General features: G+C 38.3%; 1 protein-coding gene across 2 annotated transcripts in view; it reads right to left on the bottom strand.

The window, feature by feature from the left end:
• Window positions 1-917: 917 nt before the first annotated feature.
• Window positions 918-20533, bottom strand: part of csmd3b (CUB and Sushi multiple domains 3b) — a 489673-nt gene continuing 470057 nt past the window's right edge. For both annotated transcript variants that reach the window (XM_047150624.2, XM_047150623.2), the window contains exons 62-70: window positions 15946-16019; window positions 11904-12015; window positions 9748-9927; window positions 8399-8464; window positions 5893-6051; window positions 4244-4356; window positions 3942-4029; window positions 2455-2590; window positions 918-1651 (exon numbers count right to left, since the gene is read on the bottom strand). In XM_047150624.2, coding sequence (XP_047006580.2) covers window positions 1492-1651; window positions 2455-2590; window positions 3942-4029; window positions 4244-4356; window positions 5893-6051; window positions 8399-8464; window positions 9748-9927; window positions 11904-12015; window positions 15946-16019 — 1088 coding nt within the window. In that variant the 3' untranslated portion in view covers window positions 918-1491. The remainder of the gene's footprint in view (window positions 1652-2454; window positions 2591-3941; window positions 4030-4243; window positions 4357-5892; window positions 6052-8398; window positions 8465-9747; window positions 9928-11903; window positions 12016-15945; window positions 16020-20533) is intronic.

A 20533-nucleotide genomic window follows, 5' to 3' on the forward strand; every position in this document is an offset into this window, starting at 1 on the left:
CTCACAGCTTGAGGGCCTGGAAGCACGGAACTGAGGTAGTCTGACCCTGGTGCAATCACGTCAAGCAAGGGTTTAACATAAAAACTATGACACTGAGGGAAAAAATGCTACACTCAAATTGGGCTAGAACTATTATCAGAGAAATTGCATCACTGTTTGAATAATGAAAACAAGTTATGTATTTATTAAAAAATATTTTTAAATCAGCTGAATTTAAAAATTCATTATACACCCAAGCCATAATATCGTCGTGTTGCCCGTAATGAATATTTATGTCATGTCAATGTCAGACTGAATCGGAACTGTGCTCTTCGGCCCATATGGACTTGATAAACATGTCACACTGCTGCCACATTACATATTTAACGCATGCATGCTAATCAATGCTGATGTAATTGGAGTTTGTATAAAAATCTAAGTACAAATGCCAAATGCATTTCATTTTATGCAAATTTTATACCAACAACTGCAATCATACAAATGAAATGATGTCAATGAACAAATGATCAAACGCTAGATAAATTTAACTGAAATGTGATGGAGCACAATGACACTTTCCCATTGAAAGAACAATCAGGACAATAAACTCATAATGTCATCTGCAGACTTCAGGTCCAAAACGCTGACATTTGTCCGAGAGGTCATAGTCGTGTGAACCAACACAGAAAACTGAACTGAGAAACAAGAGCAGTTTGAAAAAGTAAAAATAAAAACGGGGAGGAGGTAAAGAAAATCCAGCGTTAAATCCACAGTTAAAATGTCAGCCTTTGACACATCTGCTTGCTCGTTGTAACACATCACACATCACAGCCCACCTCAAGATCCAAACAAAGATACAAATGTACAGTGAGAACTAAGAGCTGAAGGGGAATGTTTGTTAAACAATTGAGAAAGAAAGTATCATTATCACCAAAGAATTAACCAACAAATATTTATTTCCTTCAATACAAACAGCACAATTTTCTTCATAAACTCTCAGTAATTGCTTTTGACCTTCAATCACCCATGTGGTACACAGCACAAAAATATAGATGGTGGCTGATCCTTGTATATACGCGATTGGATTTACAGATCCCTTTTCCTTAAAAAAAGACCCAGTTGAATGTGAAGAAGCACTCATAGAGTGCAAACGGAATAACTCTCCACACTTTCTGCCGTGAAGATTTTTAGGTTTGTAAGGGGCAGACTAGAAAAAAAAACCCTTTAATTCGTATACCCATCATTATATTCCATGTCCTCTGTAGATGCACATGGTCAAATCAGAGTTCCTGAAGAGTGTGCTTTAAATATCACAGGAAGGGTAACAGTGCATCTGTTGGACATTCTCTGCCAGTATCAGTGAAATTCATCCCTGCCTGGGACACCATTATATCCACTGGGTTTGTTAAAAAAACAAAAAACAAACAAACAAACAAAAAACCCCCACAAAAGCTTGAAAAAAACCCCAAAACGAAAACAAACCAACATTGTTATTGTGTCCAGTGGTCCTCATTATACCATTGTGCAGACTGTGTTTAGATTGGGGTCAAAACGAACGGCTTTGCCCTCCACTGACTTTGCGTTGGTATTGTACATGGGGTTCTCGAAGGCAGCCTGCCCGTTGTTGTTCTCGTGCACTGAGCAACCTGTGTACTGAGTTTTAGGGGTAGTCCTTTAAAAAGACAATAAAAGATGCAGACAAGAGAATTAATGGCAGACAAGACAAAGTTTTAGCAGAAGACTGATCATTAAAACATGTGCACTAAGGCTATCGGTTAATGTATATTTAAACACTGGTGAGAGCAGCACACTGAACTGTTAACACTCATAACTGAAAGCATTCTTTGTCAGTCATTGTGCGGTACAGTCTTGCATTCTTGCTGCGTCCCAATTCGCCTACTATCCTTCCTAAATAGTATCTGAGATTAGAATGAGTGTGTCTCGAATTGTAGTATGTTGAAATGAGTATCCCAGAGGTACCGGGATGGTCTACTATTTCAGGTAGATTTTGGAAGTGTGGCTCTGTGGACACTTTTTCAGCTAATATTACCCACAATTGCTTATGCGAAGTAGGAAACGTTTTATGACGGTTTGCTCCGGTGAATTTTAAAGAGATGTAAATGAAATTGTGGAATATAAGGAATAATGAATGAAGAAAAGCTGAAATTCAACAAGGAGTTTGTTTAGTGATGGCGTGCATAACTATGCAACGATGTTCTCTTCCATTACATGACGTGTTAGCATGTCCCAGTACTTGCATACTCTTTTGCTACACTCAAATGTATGTACTTTTTCTTCACAAAAAGAGTACATACTTTCAGCACATATAAGTAGGCAAATTGGGACGCAACATCAATCTACTTCTGAAATTACTATATTCTGTTATATGGACAATATTCATCTAGTCTTCTAGTGTTTTTTTATTTTTTTATTTTTTATTTTTCCACTAATGGACCTCTTTCTTTGTACACTTACCTCTGTTTGTAGAGGTAAAATCCAAAGCCTGCAAAAATCAGGGCGAAAAAAGGCACAAGGATTGCTATGGCCACAGAGCTACTGTTTGTACCATGCGGTGGATTTGACAAGTTATTACTTTCCGACATGTTCAAACCTGTGGGAGGTGAAAATAGAAAAATAGGATCAAAACACTCTCATAGCTTTCCTCACACAATAAAACACAGAACAAAACTTTGCCACTAAGCTGAGGGATGAGTAGGGAGGCACTGTTCTGTTGTTATTGTGAGTAACTGTTTTCTCCAAACAGCAACTTTGCAATGAGAGAAAAAAAGCTTCTGTATTCTCTAGTGCTCTGACCTAATTATTATGACCCTTCAGGGTGTTTAGCTCTCCGAGCTGCAAAAAGACCACACAGGTAACTTTAGTTTTTGATTTATTTTAAGATGCATACTAACCTTAATAAAGGGGAGGGGTATGTAACTAAAATTTGTGAAAGTCCAGGTAAATTCCTTTAAATTCTTTAAAAGATCCAGATAAGCAACTACCATGGCTGAATCGTGACAACAATTACCGTTAAATGTTTGACTAATAATGATTAGTTTGGGGCTACAAATAAAACACTTTAAAGTACTTATATTTTGTTTCATAGTATCACTTCATGTTACCACTTTTGACTGACACCATCATGGACTCATGAGACTGTTCTGAATGTGGCACGGGGCGAATAAATGCATAGTTCTCTATCTGTCTTGACACATTCTGTTTTCATTATTGACTTTAAAAAACAAGCCATGTCAACAGTAAAAACTTTTCCTTTTCTGACATCTTGTTTTAGCCCTGTGGCTAGTCTCTGGTCTGATGAGCTGCATTCAGCTAAATAATTTACATGAATGCATGTGACTGGATAAACCACAGTTCTGCAACAGAATCCGAGCAGATTCATGTTCACAAAACTAGAATCGCTGAACTACAGCCAGTTTTTTTCCCCCCATACATTTTACAGTTCTGCTACCATATATTTTCTAGTACTTGGTTGGCTGAAGTACTAATGAACATTAAAGAAATAGTAATGTATGTAAAGAGTGCATTTCTAAACTTTCTCTCATACACTCATCTAAGATTCTCAGCAGAGCATTGCAGGGTGCAAATGGCAGAATTGTGATTAAGTAACCAAAACATATTATCACATTCATCAATTCAATCATATTAAACCTTTTTTTAAAGCAGTCATTAAAACAATGCTAATTACCCTGAAGCACCTCTCAGCCACAACACTCAGAGAACTGAGTGATCATCTCTTCAATGAGTGCTCAGAGTGCATACTGAATTTAGAAATGGTGAGAGCGCAGACAAGCACTCCAAAAGCAAGGATTTAGGATTGGGAAGTTTCAATGTTAATTATAATGGACATGTAGCTTAAACTTGTCCCAAAATATAACTATATAACATAATATTAAAGATAATAGTTAGAGAATAATGCAAAAAATATAAACATGATACATTACCCAGCCTTTGTAGACCAAACTGGCCATAGTCTTTACCCTGTATAAAGCCTTGAAAGACATAGGTGGTACCATCAGGTTCTGGAGATACCTGTGTGCAGGATGGAGAAATAATGTTTTTATCAAAAATGGGATTGCCAGCTAAATGTTTTACTTAATGATAGTAACGGACCAATTTAATAACTGTTGGGATATAGAATATAATAAAATGTTCTTAAATATCAGACAAAATTATACAATAATACATTTATAGTCAAAAACACAGATGCAGTTTCGTGTAAAGATTTTCAATGCTGAGCTCTTACAAAACCATCCAGAGACCACTGTTCCTCCTTCATCCTGGTTAGTGTGGTGGTAGAGGACGCTTGCACGTCATATACAAGCAGCATCAACCTCGCTTCCTGGCTCTTGTAGACACCTGTATCCAGAGGCAGAGAAGAATCAGCCATCTAAACATTGCCAAACACTGCAGCTGCAATTTTATTACAACATCTGGCTGCTTGTCCTGTGGCAGGTATTATCCACTCTTTTATCAACCCACTATAGCAGTAAAAGCCATACTGCAAACCTACTCACATGCACCTGTTTAACAGTTTAGTTAACAGTCTACTGCAGTAAGTAAGAAAGTCCATTGCATTCCATTGCTTCTCTGAAGATGACGGAGTTAATGCTCTCTCACATTACATTCTCTGAAATTCAGCATAAAATAGCATGACTATTTTAATTCTGTACACTTCTCATGTACAAGCAGTGGTCCATATAATTACTGGTAACAGGGTGGTCAGTTCCAAGTCAAAATGGTTGTGATTCATTAAAGAATGTAAAGGATGTCCGAGTTGGCTATGTGACGACGGTGCTAAAGATCAGGAAGGTGAGAGAGACCGATTAAATTTAATGATAGTGGAAAATGTCAAAGTTCTCTCGAATAGAATGAATATTTCATTTGAACACAGCAGAGGAGTAGATTTAACTTTTGAACTGAGACATTTAAATAGGGTCATTACTGGGAACGAAAACATGCCATGCTTTAAAACAGATAAATCCAACTAAACAGAATTCTGTACAGTCATGCTGCACTAAAAACAGTGGGCTGATTTTCAGTTCTTAAGGCTTGTTAAACAGATAATATTATAATTTGACATGTTAACAACTGACAATTGTCTATAGTATAACTATTTTATAATTATAATTGTAAAACATTTGAATACCACTATAGTCAACTATATCATACAATATATCAGCAACACATTTCTTGCTAAATTATCAGCACTCTCACTATGTGATAAAGCCTTTCTTTGTAGAGAATAAGAGCAGTGAGCTTGCATGTCTAATGAGGCTGGAGAACACTTGATGAAGAACAAATATTCAACTGTTTTAGAATTTTGAATAATGCTCTTAACTGTACTTTTAACTGCTTATGCATTTTTATATCCATTTCCCCTTGTTGACAGGCAACCATCAGTATTGTTTCCACTGAAAGCTCAAGTTTTCCCTCATGGTGATGGATGACAAAATGTTGGGGGACCAGTGTTTATACTCCAGGGCAGTAAGTAGTCAAGGGCAAATATTGAGATCATGAAGACTAAAAGCAAATTAACATGACTTTTTTTTTTCAAGGATGGCAATTTGTTTGCTTTTTTCTTTAGTATTCATTAGGGGTGTCAATAATTTGGCCACACATTTCTGAGAACAAATACTATTATTTAAAAAAGGGGGTATGTTTGAGAATAATTGTTTTTTTTTTTTTTTTCCAGTTGCTTGAATGGAAAAATTCAAATCTCTGTATGCAAGTTAAATTTATACACACTCTCTTGAAGGGTCCCAATCATTCTGGGGTTCAATCCATATCCTGTTTGGTTCCTGAAAGCTCTTCTTGACTGATCTCTTTTCATATTCAGAAACGACAATAAAGGGTATCTGTTCAACAAACATTTGATTTGACAGATAAACCAACCTGAAAGCAGCAGCTCCATGTTGCTACTAGTTAACGTGACGTTAACTCTACCCGTCGTTGTATTAAAGCTTGTGATACTCAGAGTCATTGGTTGCTTTCTTCCCTTGTAGTTATATGAGCCCTTCCATATGTAGTTTGGAGCAAATACATCATCTGGGACTGAGAGAACAAACAACCAAGGAGAGAGGATTATTCATTAAGCTTTAACACAAATAAAGCATTTAATGCAGCTGTGCATACAAACAGAACAAATCTAAAGTGAATCCAAAGTGAATCAAGCCTCGGAGGAATAAATAATTTAAACAAATATATTTGATCTTTTATATACTGTATAAAAGCTCAAAAATCCACAAACTGGCCTCAAAATGAAATTTTGAAAAATGCACCCCAAAAAACACACACAAAATTGACCTTCCCCTAGGTCACACGGAATAAATAAAGAATCTTTAATACTGAAAGCCAATATCCATACAGGCACAGTCAAAAGTTTTTGAACCTTTTATTTTAGCATTAATATTTAAGTGACCCCATTTTAAAATCAAATTTCACAATCTAACCAAGGAATCAAACATTTTTATTATTATTATTAAATGCCTTGTGAATTGAGAATGGCTAGAAATTACTTTATTTTATTGGAGCAATCTAGATCTAATCTAATTGTAAAAGGCCAAACATTTATCACTTTAATTAGTCACCTGTAGCAGATATGTGTGGCAGCCTGGGAAAACAATGGCCTGCACACAATGGAATTTCTTAAAAAGTTTTTTTTACTACATGAAGTTTTGAGAATTACAGGCTTGCATGTAACTCAACTAAAAGTAATGGTAATGGTCTGCACTTATATAGAGCTTTTTTAACCTTAGCGGTTCCACACACACACGGTAGCAAAGCTGCCATGCAAGACGCTAGCATGCCATCGGGAGTAACTTGGGTTCAGTGGACACTTCGGCATGTGGAGTCATGTGAGCCGGGAATCAAACCGCCAACCCTACGATTAATGGACAACCCGCTCTAGCAACTGAGCCACAACCGCCCAATGCAGAAGTACATTTTTTAGTGAAAGGTAAAAAAAATTGCATTTAAAAGATTCCATTCTGAGTATGGCAAAGGTGCATCATGGATATTTTGACAGCTAGTATCTGATTACAAACTGAACTGATTATGCTTATGTCCTTTTCGCCAGTTTATTAAACTTGTTCCTTACTCAAGATTTTTGCAGAAAAAGAGCCTAGGCCTAAAGATTTAGGTTTCCTTATACCATGGGCTGTTTGAATACTTGATTCTGATCGGCTGGAAGGTGTGTGTTCGAACTGTTGAATGCACATTTAATTCCAGTCATTTAAACACCAATCTAAATTAACGTGCCGCCTATAAACAACTGTAACCATAGGGTCACCATAGTAACATACAGTTGTATACAGTAGTTCTCTCTCTCTCTCTCTCTCTCTGTTTAATAAATATTTATTATAATTCATTTAAATAAATGTAATCTTATAACACTACTTCATCTCTGTATATGATTTACAGTGGGCAGAATTCTAGATCTAACGACCCGTATATAAAATAACTAAAGAAACCTAACCATACTTTTTATCCTTCAGTCAAATTTGGCACTGCAAACACCAGAGACAGCTTTAACTTGTCTATACCAGCAAGTGAGCATGGTATAAGCGGGATAATCCACGGCTAGGTGTGTTACACGATTTTAATGCACTCCGCTTTGTGTCAAGTGGTTCCTTGCCTCCACGTCATGCATTAAAATTATGTAATGCACACCTAGCCATGGATTATCCCTTACTTATTCACTTGCAAGGCTATATGATTTTTTTTTGTTTGTGGCAATAATTATTGATCAAACTGTGATAAAAACATAAAAAACTCTCTGTATTAACATTTCTTGACACCCTGTAACTTCATACTGGATAGAATTAGAGCACTCAGCACTCAAAATACTCCAAAAGAGTGCTAAATTAAAATCCTCCTTTTAATAACACTTTATTCATTAAGACACAAAGAAAAAAGGATCATTGATTAACTCTCACACCATATAAATAGGCCCTGATCCCAGAGCACTTGAGAACAGCTGCATCATACATGCTAAAACTTTGCAAACGATCATCTGCATGTTTGTCTTTCTTTTTTGGCTTACAGATCACATAAGTGTTAGATCCTTGCTGTGCCTGATGAAGGTCAAAAAAAAAAAATGAGGAGGAGGATTATCGCACAGCTCCAGAAGAGTTTGTGAGTGGCCCGACTGCTGGGCCACTTTAGTATCAAACTGAGTGGAACCACTGTCCTACTTATTAGCTGCTTCTTCCTCAAGAGGACTACTTTCTAGAATACATCAAGGACAGTTAGGAGTTTGAGCTACTGGTGCGCTGGACAGCTGAAGCACTGCAATATTAAGCTGTTACTTTAGTGTTCAATGTGAGCGGGCTTAAATCTGTAGCCTTTGAAACGTAATACTGCACAAAATGTCTTTTATCTCACTTTATTATATACTTACCATTTAGCTTGGGACTTGGAGTACCAGGGACTGGCTTAACAGGCTTCTCTGATAGCTTGGAGCCAGCTAGAACATGCATAAATAAATGTATTAGTGGAGCATTCTTTAAAAAAAAAAGTTTTATATCAAAATGAACATACACAGATGCACAGTAGTGTTACAGTACTGGCAGTGCTCCTAGAATCCCATGTTTTGCCATGTGGGCAGTAGTATCTAGCAAAGGATACTCTCCTATCTCTCCATCTTGCAAAATAAAAACTTATCACAGAACTGCAGAAGCAGTGGAGGGTGACACTGCCAGTATATCAAGCACTATTACAAAAATGCAAAAAGTCAGAAGCATACAAAAAGCATAGAAGCATACAAAAACAAGAGAAGAGGGTGATTAAAATAAATGGACCTAGTGCAGGACTGGGCAGGACACCATGAACTGAATCTTTTATTTTGGCTGCCTTTCACATCTGTTTGTGTGCAGTAATTATGAGGAAACCTGCAATGTGCAGCTGTATGCCCACACAGCAGTACAGGCAGGGTGCCATGGAGGCGCTGGGAGAAAATCACAGCAAGCTGCAGCCACCATTCTTATCTCACCTCTTTTTCTTTCCCACATATAATACAAATGTTTACTTTAATGGCAAGTGCTAGGGCAAACGTCTCTAAGTGCATGTGCTATAGCTGTAAACTGATTACTGGAGGATCAAAACAGCCTCAACCAATCCTGGTAGATGTGTGTAACTGGGTAAAAGCCGGTTCGCATAATGTTTGCAATAAGTGACTGCAATTCGTTAAGATGTTCCTGTTATCCAAATAAAAATATCTCATTACAACCAGAGTTAGCAGATGACCTTTTAACAATATTGTTTCATTTTCATTTAGTAAAAAAGGTCCAAACCTTTTAAAGACTTTTTTAAGAGGAGGCAAAGCATAAAATGTGATATGTATTTGAGAGACTGCATCAGTGCAGAAAATGTATTTAAAGAAAACAGATTTTGAACCTCATCTTGCCAACAGAATATATTTTCCAAGCATGAAAAAGGACCCTGTGTACTGTAATGATTTATAATCCTACTATCACAAGAGGATGTGTTCTCTTTTGAGTCTAGTTCCTCTCAAGGTTTTTTCTTCATGCAGTCTCATGGAGTTTTTCCTTGCCACTGCCTCTGAATCTAAATCTACATCCGGAGTCCTTTAAAGCTGCTTTGTGACAATGACAAAATGACAATATATATATATATATATATATATATATATATATATATATATATATATATATATATATATATATATATATATATATATAAAGTGAATAGCTATTTTCTGAAAAAAAAAATAGTGTTGAGATATTATACCTCGACACATAGGCATCTTCCCTGTCCATGTGCCATCAGACCTGCAGACTCGATGCTCAGAACCTCCAGACATGAAGAAACCACTCTGGCAGGTGTAGATGAGAGTGTAGCCATAGCCAGGTAGGTCCATCCCCACCACTTCCACATGTGGTGGGCTCTCTGGCTGCTTACAACTATGGGCTGAAGGAACAAAGAAGGAAAGAAAAACACAAAGAAATAAAAGGGTATATATATAGAAAGACAAACAGTGAAAAACAAACACTAGCCCTTTTCTTCATTTCCAGCCCAGGCGACGCACTTTTGCAATATCCCATCTCCTCCCTCAGTACCTCTTAAAACAACAAAGATCATTGCCAGTCATCTTTCTTTCCCTATCTCAGTCCATCTCCCATCACTTTGACTGTAGAAGTTGCTGAGAGTGTGGCAGCCACTGATGTATACTGGCACAGGAAAGATGCACACCTTTACTGACAGATCAAGCACCAGCCAACGCATAGTCACTCAGCGTAGGAGCTCCAGCACTACTCCACTATGATCAAAAGTAACCCAGATTTGCCTCAACACTTTGATACTCTTTATTGATGAATATACCAGTGAATATGGCTGTGAAATAAACACCTAATTACTCTCAGTAACTAGATGGTAATTCATTCAAACATTTCAAGCAGCCACATTAAATTATGCAATGATGATAGCCTTAGCAGGGTTAAATAGGTGCTATAAAGCTACAAATTGTTTTGGAAATGTTTTACTATTGTTCCTCCCAAAGGGCAGCTATTTACCAATAGGGTTAAAAGAGGGAGGGAAACAAACATGATTACATAGTCAGCTGCACTGGGTACGCAAAATTACAATGTGTGTTTAAAAATAAATTGTGATTATTCTAAAACACAAAAATGGCATGATTACTCAGAAATATACAAAGGCTATTTAATCACAGGACAAGTTAATCACATACAATTAAAGTGCTGCAAACTTGGTTTTCCCCTACAGCTATCCCATTGCTCAATCTCCTAATTTTGCAAAACAATGACAGTGCACTGGGGGAGTCACATATGAAACAAAATGTAATTAGCTTCTGAAATGGTTGGGCTGAATGGCAATCTGTCTTATGAAATTGGGAGGCAGCTGTTTCCTTTCTCCAACACAGTCACTCCAAGCTGTTTTAATGCTGCTCATTTTGGAGCTTGTACTCACGAGGAGTTCTGAGTGAAGGCTCTCTCTTTCTGCAAGGTCACAGCTCGGCCATCTGACCAAACTTTGTGGTGTTTGATGACAGAACAATATACTAATCTTGATCTTTTCATTACAGCCATTGTAATCATGATTAATTTTAATAGATTGCTTTATATGGCCAGAATCACTGTATAGAAAGTGTGCAGACAAATTATTTGGAAAGTATTCAGAATTCAAAGACATAAATATTGCCCTGCAGTGATGCTGTCTAATTCAGACCTTGAACCCAAAGAAGGCTTGAATCAGTAGCTGAAGGCAAATTAAACTGGCCACAGCAGCCAGTAAGATGTCCCAAAATCCTGTGTCACAAAAACTAACTGTGCATTCAGCTATTTATAGACTACAAAAATGCATATCAAACAAATAATGTTCTTTATTTCTGTTCCATTTCATTGTCATGGCTTAATAAGCAATATGCTTTTTAAATCTAATTGTAAGTACAGAGTAAGGACTGTATTATCCTGAAAGCCTGGGTTTAAAGAACAGACTCCTTATATAACCAAGGACACCCACTGTGGTCTCAAAATGCCGAAAACTTTTCAACTCAACTTCCAGTTTCAGCTTCTGTGAGTACCAGGGAACAAAATATAATGATGGTTTTTACTCTGCAGAAGCCAAGCCCTTTTTTAACAGAGGATAAATGACTAACTCTTAGGTAAAACCCTGCTGCTGGAGAAACAGGAGCTCGCAATCATAGAATACAAATAATACACAAGCCTGTTGAAGCATTTCCTTCTGAGGTTGTGGAACTTATATCACCTTTTCACCCATTTTTAAAAAAAATATATATATTAGTAGTCGAACAATGTCCTTACAACATATGTACTGTATATAATTTATAAAATAAATTATAAATTAATAAATTTCTATAATAAAACATATTTACAAGCCCCATATAAATGTTAAACAGGGGAACATACGGATGCACTCTGGCTGGGTGCCGCTCCAGGTGAGATCAGCCTGGCACAGTCGAGTGGTGGAGCCCTGAAGCAAGTGTCCTGGCTGGCACTGGAAGGCCACCATGCTTCCAACCTGCAGCATGAAAGCAACATCACACACTCTATGAGCAGAAATCATTAAAATACACCTCTCTAAAAGAAGCTTTAAAAGAAGCACTTTGAGATATTTTAGTTGGATATATATGTACTCATATGTGACACATTTTTATTTAGACTATCATTTCTGGACCATGATTCCACCTGCCATCATTTTCTTATGGTTTTGGAGAATCAGTAGGTTTGTTCTGGTAAATACCATTTATATATCTAGTGCTTATTTAATCTGGTGTCAACTACTGCAGGTACACAGTAATGGAAAGTGGTTTCAGCTCCAGTATTATCAGTTAAGTGATAAATCCATTAGCTAACCCACCTGGTAAGTGAAAGCTCCAATGTGCTTGCCCAGATCCATGTTTTGATTGCTGGAAAGTTAATTTACTAAGCTAAAAAGTAGTAGCTAACGTAATGTAATAACATACAGTATCTCACAAAAGTGAGTACACCCCTCACGTTTTTGTAAATATTTGATTATATCTTTTCATGTGACAACACTGAAGAAATGACACTTTGCTACAATGTAAAGTAGTGAGTGTACAGCTTGTGTAACAGTGTAAATTTGCTGTCCCTTCAAAATAACTCAACACACAGCAATTAATGTCTAAACCGCTGGCAACAAAAGTGAGTACACCCCTAAGTGAAAATATCCAAATTGGGCCCAGTTAGCCATTTTCCCTCCCGGGTGTCATGTGACTTGTTAGTGTTACAAGGTCTCAGGTGTGAATGGGGAGCAGGTGTGTTAAATTTGGTGTCATCCCTCTCACACTCCCTCATACTGGTCACTGGAAGTTCAACATGGCACCTCACGGCAAAGAACTCTCTGAGGATCTGAAAAAAAGAATTGCTGCTCTACATAAAGATGGCCTAGGCTTTAAGAAGATTGCCAAGACCCTGACACTGAGCTGCAGCACGGTGGCCAAGACCATACAGCGGTTTAACAGGACAGGTTCCACTCAGAACAGGCCTCGCCATGGTCCACCAAAGAACTTGAATGCACGTGCTCAGCGTCATATCCAGAGGTTATCTTTGGGAAATAGACGTATGAGTGCTGCCAGCATTGCTGCAGAGATTGAAGGGGTGGGGGGTCAGCCTGTCAGTGCTCAGACCATACGCCGCACACTGCATCAAATTGGTCTGTATGACCGTCATCCCAGAAGGAAGCCTCTTCTAAAGATGATGCACGAGAAATCCTGCAAACAGTTTGCTGAAGACAAGCAGACTAAGGACATGGATTACTGGAACCATGTCCTGTGGTCTGATGAGACCAAGATAAACTTATTTGGTTCAGATAGTGTCAAGCGTGTGTGGTGGCAACCAGGTGAGGAGTACAAAAACAAGTGTGTCTTGCCGACAGTCAAGCATGGTGGTGGGAGTGTCATGGTCTGGGGCTGCATGAGTGCTGCCGGCACTGGGGAGCTACAGTTCATTGAGGGAACCATGAATGCCAACATGTACTGTGACATACTGAAGCAGAGCATGAGCCCTCCTTTTGGAGACTGGGCCGCAGGGCAGTATTCCAGCATGATAACGACCCCAAACACACCTCCAAGACGACCACTGCCTTGCTAAAGAAGCTGAGGGTGAAGGTGATGGACTAAACCCTATTGAGCGTCTGTGGGGCATCCTCAAATGGAAGGTGGAGAGGCACAAGGTCTCTAACATCCACCAGCTCCGTGATGTCGTCATGGAGGAGTGGAAGAGGACTCCAATGGCAACCTGTGAAGCTCTGGTGAACTCCATGCCCAAGAGGGTTAAGCCAGTGCTGGAAAATAATGGTGGCCACACAAAATATTGACACTTTGGGCCCAATTTGGACATTTTCACTTAGGAGTGTACTCACTTTTTTTTGCCAGCAGTTTAGAAATTAATGGCTGTGTGTTGAGTTATTTTGAGGGGACAGCAAATTTACACTGTTACACAAGCTGTACACTCACTACTTTACATTGTAGCAAAGTGTCATTTCTTCAGTGTTGTCACATGAAAAGATATCATCAAATATTTACAAAAATGTGAAGGGTGTACTCACTTTTGTGAGATACTGTATAACAGCTAGTTGGCTTGCTGTATATGAACAAGAATATGAATTCCTGCTGGGGGGAACTTTGTAGCCATAGTCCTTATCCTCTTAAGCTTTTAGTACAGCCTAGCACAATATGTTTGAGATCTCGAAATTGGCAAACATTGTGGCTATGTGCGATGGTGCTCTGTTCTTACATAAAAAATAATAATAATAATAAAAAAAATTAAAAATTATATATATATATATATATATATATATATATATATATATATATATATATATATATATATATATATATATATTGACTCTGACTTGCATCTTTATTTTCTCTTGATACATTTAACCATGAGGTTAATAAACGGTATGTTGTGGGAAGGTAGTCAGACAATTTTGCTCAATACCTGTAGGTCACTGATTCTGAAAAGGTTGTCTTTTATCCATTAATTAATGTTTAATTATTCCACCTAGTAAAAATCATTCTACCATCAGCTAGAAAGTCAACGTATGTAGTGGTTGCAGGTTGTAAGATTCAGAAGATCATGGTATAATTAGAGCATTGAGGAGCATCACAATACCGTGAAGAACCTCATGTTTAAACACGTGCTAAATTAAAATGTTTGTTTTGCAAAAGTCAGCAGGACATAAGTTTCTTTTAGTTTGTTAAACATTCGTAATAAAAACACAAATAAAAATCTAACAGAACACAAAATCGGCTTGTCTCAGGCACCCAGGTTAGTGGGCTTATCCACCCCTGGTACTGTATATCTACTGAATATCACAACCACTGAGATCCACATAAAACACCTTTACACGATGTGATCGTTTATGTTGGTTGTTCCTGTTGTGCTCATGGAGAGCATACTGCAGCTCTGATATTAAATAGACTGACAGAGTCGGGTGAGTGAAATATTAGCATGTGTCAGAGTGACACATGGGCTCAGCACATTAATTGATTAACACGTTCTTCTTGGCGATGAACCTGGCTGATGTGCCATAGGCACTGCCGCTTATCTGAAGGCTACAATATCTCCTGCACTCCAATATCATTACGCGCCGTCTAGTGAAAGGGCGTCAGTAGATCCAGTGAAATGATTTATGAGGCAGGAAAACCTGATATTTCGCTGTCCTCTGAAGCCTCACCATGCTTGTCCCCTGCATTACATTAAGGGGTTGAATTCTTAATGCTAGTATATCTCAGGGAAACATGCTCACCTTCATACCCAGTCTCTCTCATTTCCTCTCCTTTTCATTTACAAATTTTCATTACGTATTTTTTCTGTTAAAATTATTTGTTTATTTGCTGTTCCTTCTGTCCCACTCACTGTGTTTTGATTTTTATTAAAAAAGATTGTTGGATAGAAGGAACATAAAATAAACAAATAATTCACCAAGTTCATTTGCATTAGTGAGTACTTGAACTGAATCTGAACCTGTATTGGAAACAGAACCTGGAAATACTGAAAGACCCCTTTCTGAGATGATCGCTCTACTTTGTACAGATGTTGCTGCATTTGTCTTATTTAAGGGCATTTATCTTTTTTTTTCTCTACTTCAAAGTGGCCCAGTTTATTAGTAAACGCAAACATTTTCCCAGTTCTGGCAGCTCTGCTCATTAAGGACATGAAACGAAGTAAGATTTGTGTGTGTCCTGCTGTGCTTGCAGGATAGGACACCAAACACATGCAGACACAAAGCCTTGTGACTGTGGGTCATGTTAAAAAGACATCAGGTGCAAATAAGATAATAAGTACATCAGGTGCAAATAAATTGCGACAATCATGTCATAAACAGGCCTCATGCACAGAAAACAAATCAAGAATTCACTTTAATCACATTCAGTGAGCGCAAGCAGATCTGTAGGAGTCGTTTCAATGCTGCAGGTTTTACCTTGAAGCCAAAGGTCCTGTTCATAGAGCCGTAGCGAGGTGTGCCTGGATTCTCACAGGTGGTGCGGGTTGGCTCTGGGAAAGCAAAGAAAGAAAGAAGGACGATAAGGAGAGAAAACCAACAGAGAAATCCAGAAAAGAAATATATAGGAAGAGAAAAAGAAAATGAAAGAGGGAGAGAGAGAGAATCAAGATTTCATAACTCACTTCTCCTACCCCCCCTCCCTTTGAGCGTCAGACACAGCAGACATATCGTTACTGCATAATGAGAGATAGTCCTCATAAACATGCAGCTCCGCTCCCTCCCTCGTGTTTTTCCTGCAGTGCTAGGGCCTGGCTTATTGTGATGGTTATGGAGATGGTGTTTAAGTGTGTGCTGCAGGAACTGACTGATTTTATTTATTTATTTATTTTTATTTTTGGAAAAATGGAAAGCGAGGGGAGACCCAGCAGGGGGCAATGTTGCTGCAGTGGTGGGGGGGCTGAGAGCCAGCTGCGCTGCTCAGTAATTGGAATGTGGAGCACATCCGCGAGCTAACGCAGAAACCAAAGATTTAATGCAGGCGTGCAAATGCCAGGACAGCATGGAAGCCTTATGCAATGGGACTGCTTATACCTTCTAATAAAAAAAAAAAAAAAACACAAAAAAAAAACACAAAAAAAAAACCTTTCAGATTACAAAATCAGCACTTGTGAAAAGAATATATAGGAAGGGAGCAACACTGGCTATGACTGCGGCAGGGAGAGTGTTGGTTAAGATCTATGTATAAAGGCAGTACGTGCACGCCAGCACACACACACCTACAGCCACAGCACACACACACACACACACACACACACACACACACACACACACACACACACACACACACACACACACACACTGACCTACTTCTCATACTTTTCTTGATAATGTGAAAGAGAAACCTGTCAGTCTGTCCAGCAACTAGTGGGGTGTTCTTGAGTCTTTGTGCATCATTTTTGCAATAAATTTTAAAAAGCCCATCTTTGGTTAAGTGAAATCTTCACATAACTATAAGTTATATATATAAGTTATATAGGATACTATGAAGCTCTCTGCAGCTCTCTGGAGACCTGATAGACTGATTAAGCATACAGCTAATTAGATGCTCTGTGTGGGAACACAATCTGTTATAGTAAGCCACATGAGGCTATAACTAAATATTAAGCTAATTCATCTCTCCTCAATAATGCGCCGTCCGAGCTTGCACCAATTATTCAATTACTTACTCGATAAAAAACAATTATCGATGCACTTATTGATATCAGGAGAATGGCATCTTTATGGAAATATAAGCAAGTGAGTTATAATTAGGTAATTGTCATTCTTGGGGGAACAGGAAGAGCCTTTGTTAATTATGCATCATGAAATATGGCTGATGAAAGTGCCCTAAGCCTTTACACGTACTGTACATGAGAAAACACTGACTCAATCCCAGTGCACAATAAAACAGTGAGACAATGCCATGTATCTATGGTACACAGTAAAATCCCTAGTGTTGAATTAACAGTTATAGTTATAATTATAGTCCAATTAGACTATATAAACAATGTAGGGTATAAATTCAACACTCTGGGTGTTACATCAACACTGGGGATTTTGCTGTGCGTATATATATACAAAACTAATGTTATGCAGCATGCTCAGTTTATTCACATATTGAAATTTTAGTCAGAACATTAAATCCTAAGTACTTGCTTAATACTTATTATTATATTGGTTTTGTAATAATGTAATCAACATGCATTCATTAGGTATAAAATACTTATAACTTGGCATCTAAAAAGTGAACCCAGTAAAAATTATTTCCTAGCTATTATTATCTTATGTCTGTCTCAGAGTATGAGTCATGTTTGTGTCTTCTCCTTTTTCTGCTTCATTTTTTGTTTTTGAAATATTTGGTTAAATAATTCATTAAAACCCACTCTGCCTTGTATTTATTGTCATATCTTGCATTACTGGTTATGGAGGGGTGAGTCTGTCAGCTCCTGTAGATCTGAGGCATTTTTGACTTCTCTCAGTCATGGCCCCACATTTCATATCTAAGCTTGTTTCCTCTCGGCGTCCAACTGCTCCCTCCGTCTAAAGCCACTAAAAAGAATCACCTTGGTCTTCTCAAAAATAACCTGATCAATAAAGCATGGAAACTGTTTGGGGCAGTGCTGGACCCGGCCTGCTGAGGCGGTAGGGGAACAATGATTCAAACAAACCAATCACAAAAACTTTCTCAACTTAATGATAACATGTAAGTAAAAAAACATGAGGCGCAATTGCAGACTTACTGACAAGTGCTATTTGGGAAGAAACTCTCCATGCTAAAGTCTGAATTACTTACGAGGGCTTGAATCAGCTTCCACACCTAGTTTGCCCTGATTAGCATACTTAAGTGAAAAGGTTGAAATGAAAGGCAATAAGCAGTTATTTGTGCAAATGTTCTAAGTGTCAGTAATTGCTACAATTTGTTCCATTGAGTAAAATCCTAAATGGCAACAGAGAAGAGGCAATTGATTTTATATTTCAAGCAATGTTTTTGTTTACCAAGTCAAGTATAGCATAATTCAGCTTCATGGCTGTTAAAGCAGTATCCAACTGAGCCTGAGCTGCTGCATGCACTGTATGATCAAAGCTCAAGGCTAAATCAGGCTAAAAATGGCACAGCTATACACAGAACTGTAGACACTTTCAAATCACAAAATTTGTTCCTGCTTTCCAAGCTGTGTGTGTGCTGATGTATCAAAAGTATTCAGTCTGACACACACACACACACACACACACACACACACACACACACACACACACACACACACACACACACACACACACAGATATGACTGCCCTTCATCCCTGCTGAGTGAGATTCACAGCTTCTTTACAGCTGGCTGCCTGAAAATACTTGGACAGGTTTGAGAGAGCATCAGTAGAGCACAGCACTAGCTTCCTGTTCTGATGGAGTTCATTGAGTGGAGCTCTACTATCAACACAGACAGACAGTCCTGGTGTAAACCGGGAGGCTGATGCAGCACACTCTGCCGGCCTGGATAATGGCGATAGGGACATATATTTTGAGGTAAATAATCAAAAGTACTATGTTTGGAACCAGATTGAGAAACATATACAATTTACAATTTTCAATAATAGTGCAATTTCTTTTCTAAAAACAAATACACAGTCACAGTTTGGACAGTGGAATTGCAGTAACCTGGCCTGTCATGGGGTGGGAAGTGTTTACCGCAGATACTCAGAGACCTGAAATGGTGATGCTCTTGTGTTTACAATAAGAACTGATGGTGAGGGTTAGCATAAAAGGAAAACCACCTGGAAACAAATGAAATATGTTTATAGTGTAATATTTATAATGTGTTTGGCAATTCTGGTGCTGATTTGTTGCTAGTTATAATGGCTTTTAATACAAGAAAACAATTAAACAAATTCAAATATTTCACTGTTAGCTTACAAAAACAAAAGCGCAAGAGCTTATTTTCTCACTCACCATTTTCCAGTGATTGTCATATTCACGGACACATTAATGAGAAATCCAGCATTGAAATAGTCTAAGTCCAGAATGCAATGAATCTCTATGATGCAGTTGCACCTGAATTACAGCAGAGACGTGCTATAATGCAGATATACAGTGCATCCGGAAAGTATTCACAGCGCTTCACTTTTCCCACATTTTGTTATGTTACAGCCTTATTCCAAAATGGATTAAATTCATTATTTTCCTCAAAATTCTACAAACAATACCCCATAATGACAACGTGAAAGAAGTTTGTTTGAAATCTTTGCAAATTTATTAAAAATAAAAAACAAAAAAAAGCACATCTACTTTCTCAACTTAATGATAACATGTAAGTAAAAAAACATGAGGCGCAATTGCGGACTTACTGACAAGTGCTATTTGGGAAGAACCTCTCCATGCTGAAGTCTGAATTACTTACGAGGGCTTGAATCAGCTTCCACACCTAGTTTGCCCTGATTAGCACACTTAAGTGAAAAGGTTGAAATGAAAATATTCACAGACTTTGCTCAATACTTTATTGAAGCACCTTTGGCACCAATTACAGCCTCAAGTCTTTTTGAGTATGATGCTACAAGCTTGTCACACCTATTTTTGGGCAGTTTCTCTCATTCTTCTTTGCAGGACCTCTCAAGCTCCATCAGGTTGGATGGGGAGCGTCGGTGCACAGCCATTTTCAGATCTCTCCAGAGATGTTCAATCGGGTTAAAGTCTGGGCTCTGGCTGGGCCACTCAAGGACATTCACAGAGTTGTCCTGTAGCCACTCCTTTGTTATCTTGGCTGTGTGCTTAGGGTCGTTGTCCTGTTGGAAGATAAACCTTCACCCCAGTCTGAGGTCCAGAGCGCTCTGGAGCAGGTTTTCATCAAGAATGTCGCTGTACATTGCTGCATTCATCTTTCCCTCAATCCTGACTTCTCCCCCAGTTCCTGCCGCTGAAAAACATCTCCACAGCATGATGCTACCACCACCATGCTTTACTGTAGGGATGGTATTGGCCAGGTGATGACTGGTGCCTGGTTTCCTCCAGACATGACGTTTGCCATTCAGG

Source organism: Ictalurus punctatus, chromosome 24, assembly GCF_001660625.3.
Source record: "Ictalurus punctatus breed USDA103 chromosome 24, Coco_2.0, whole genome shotgun sequence".
Taxonomy (NCBI): Eukaryota; Metazoa; Chordata; class Actinopteri; order Siluriformes; family Ictaluridae; genus Ictalurus; species Ictalurus punctatus.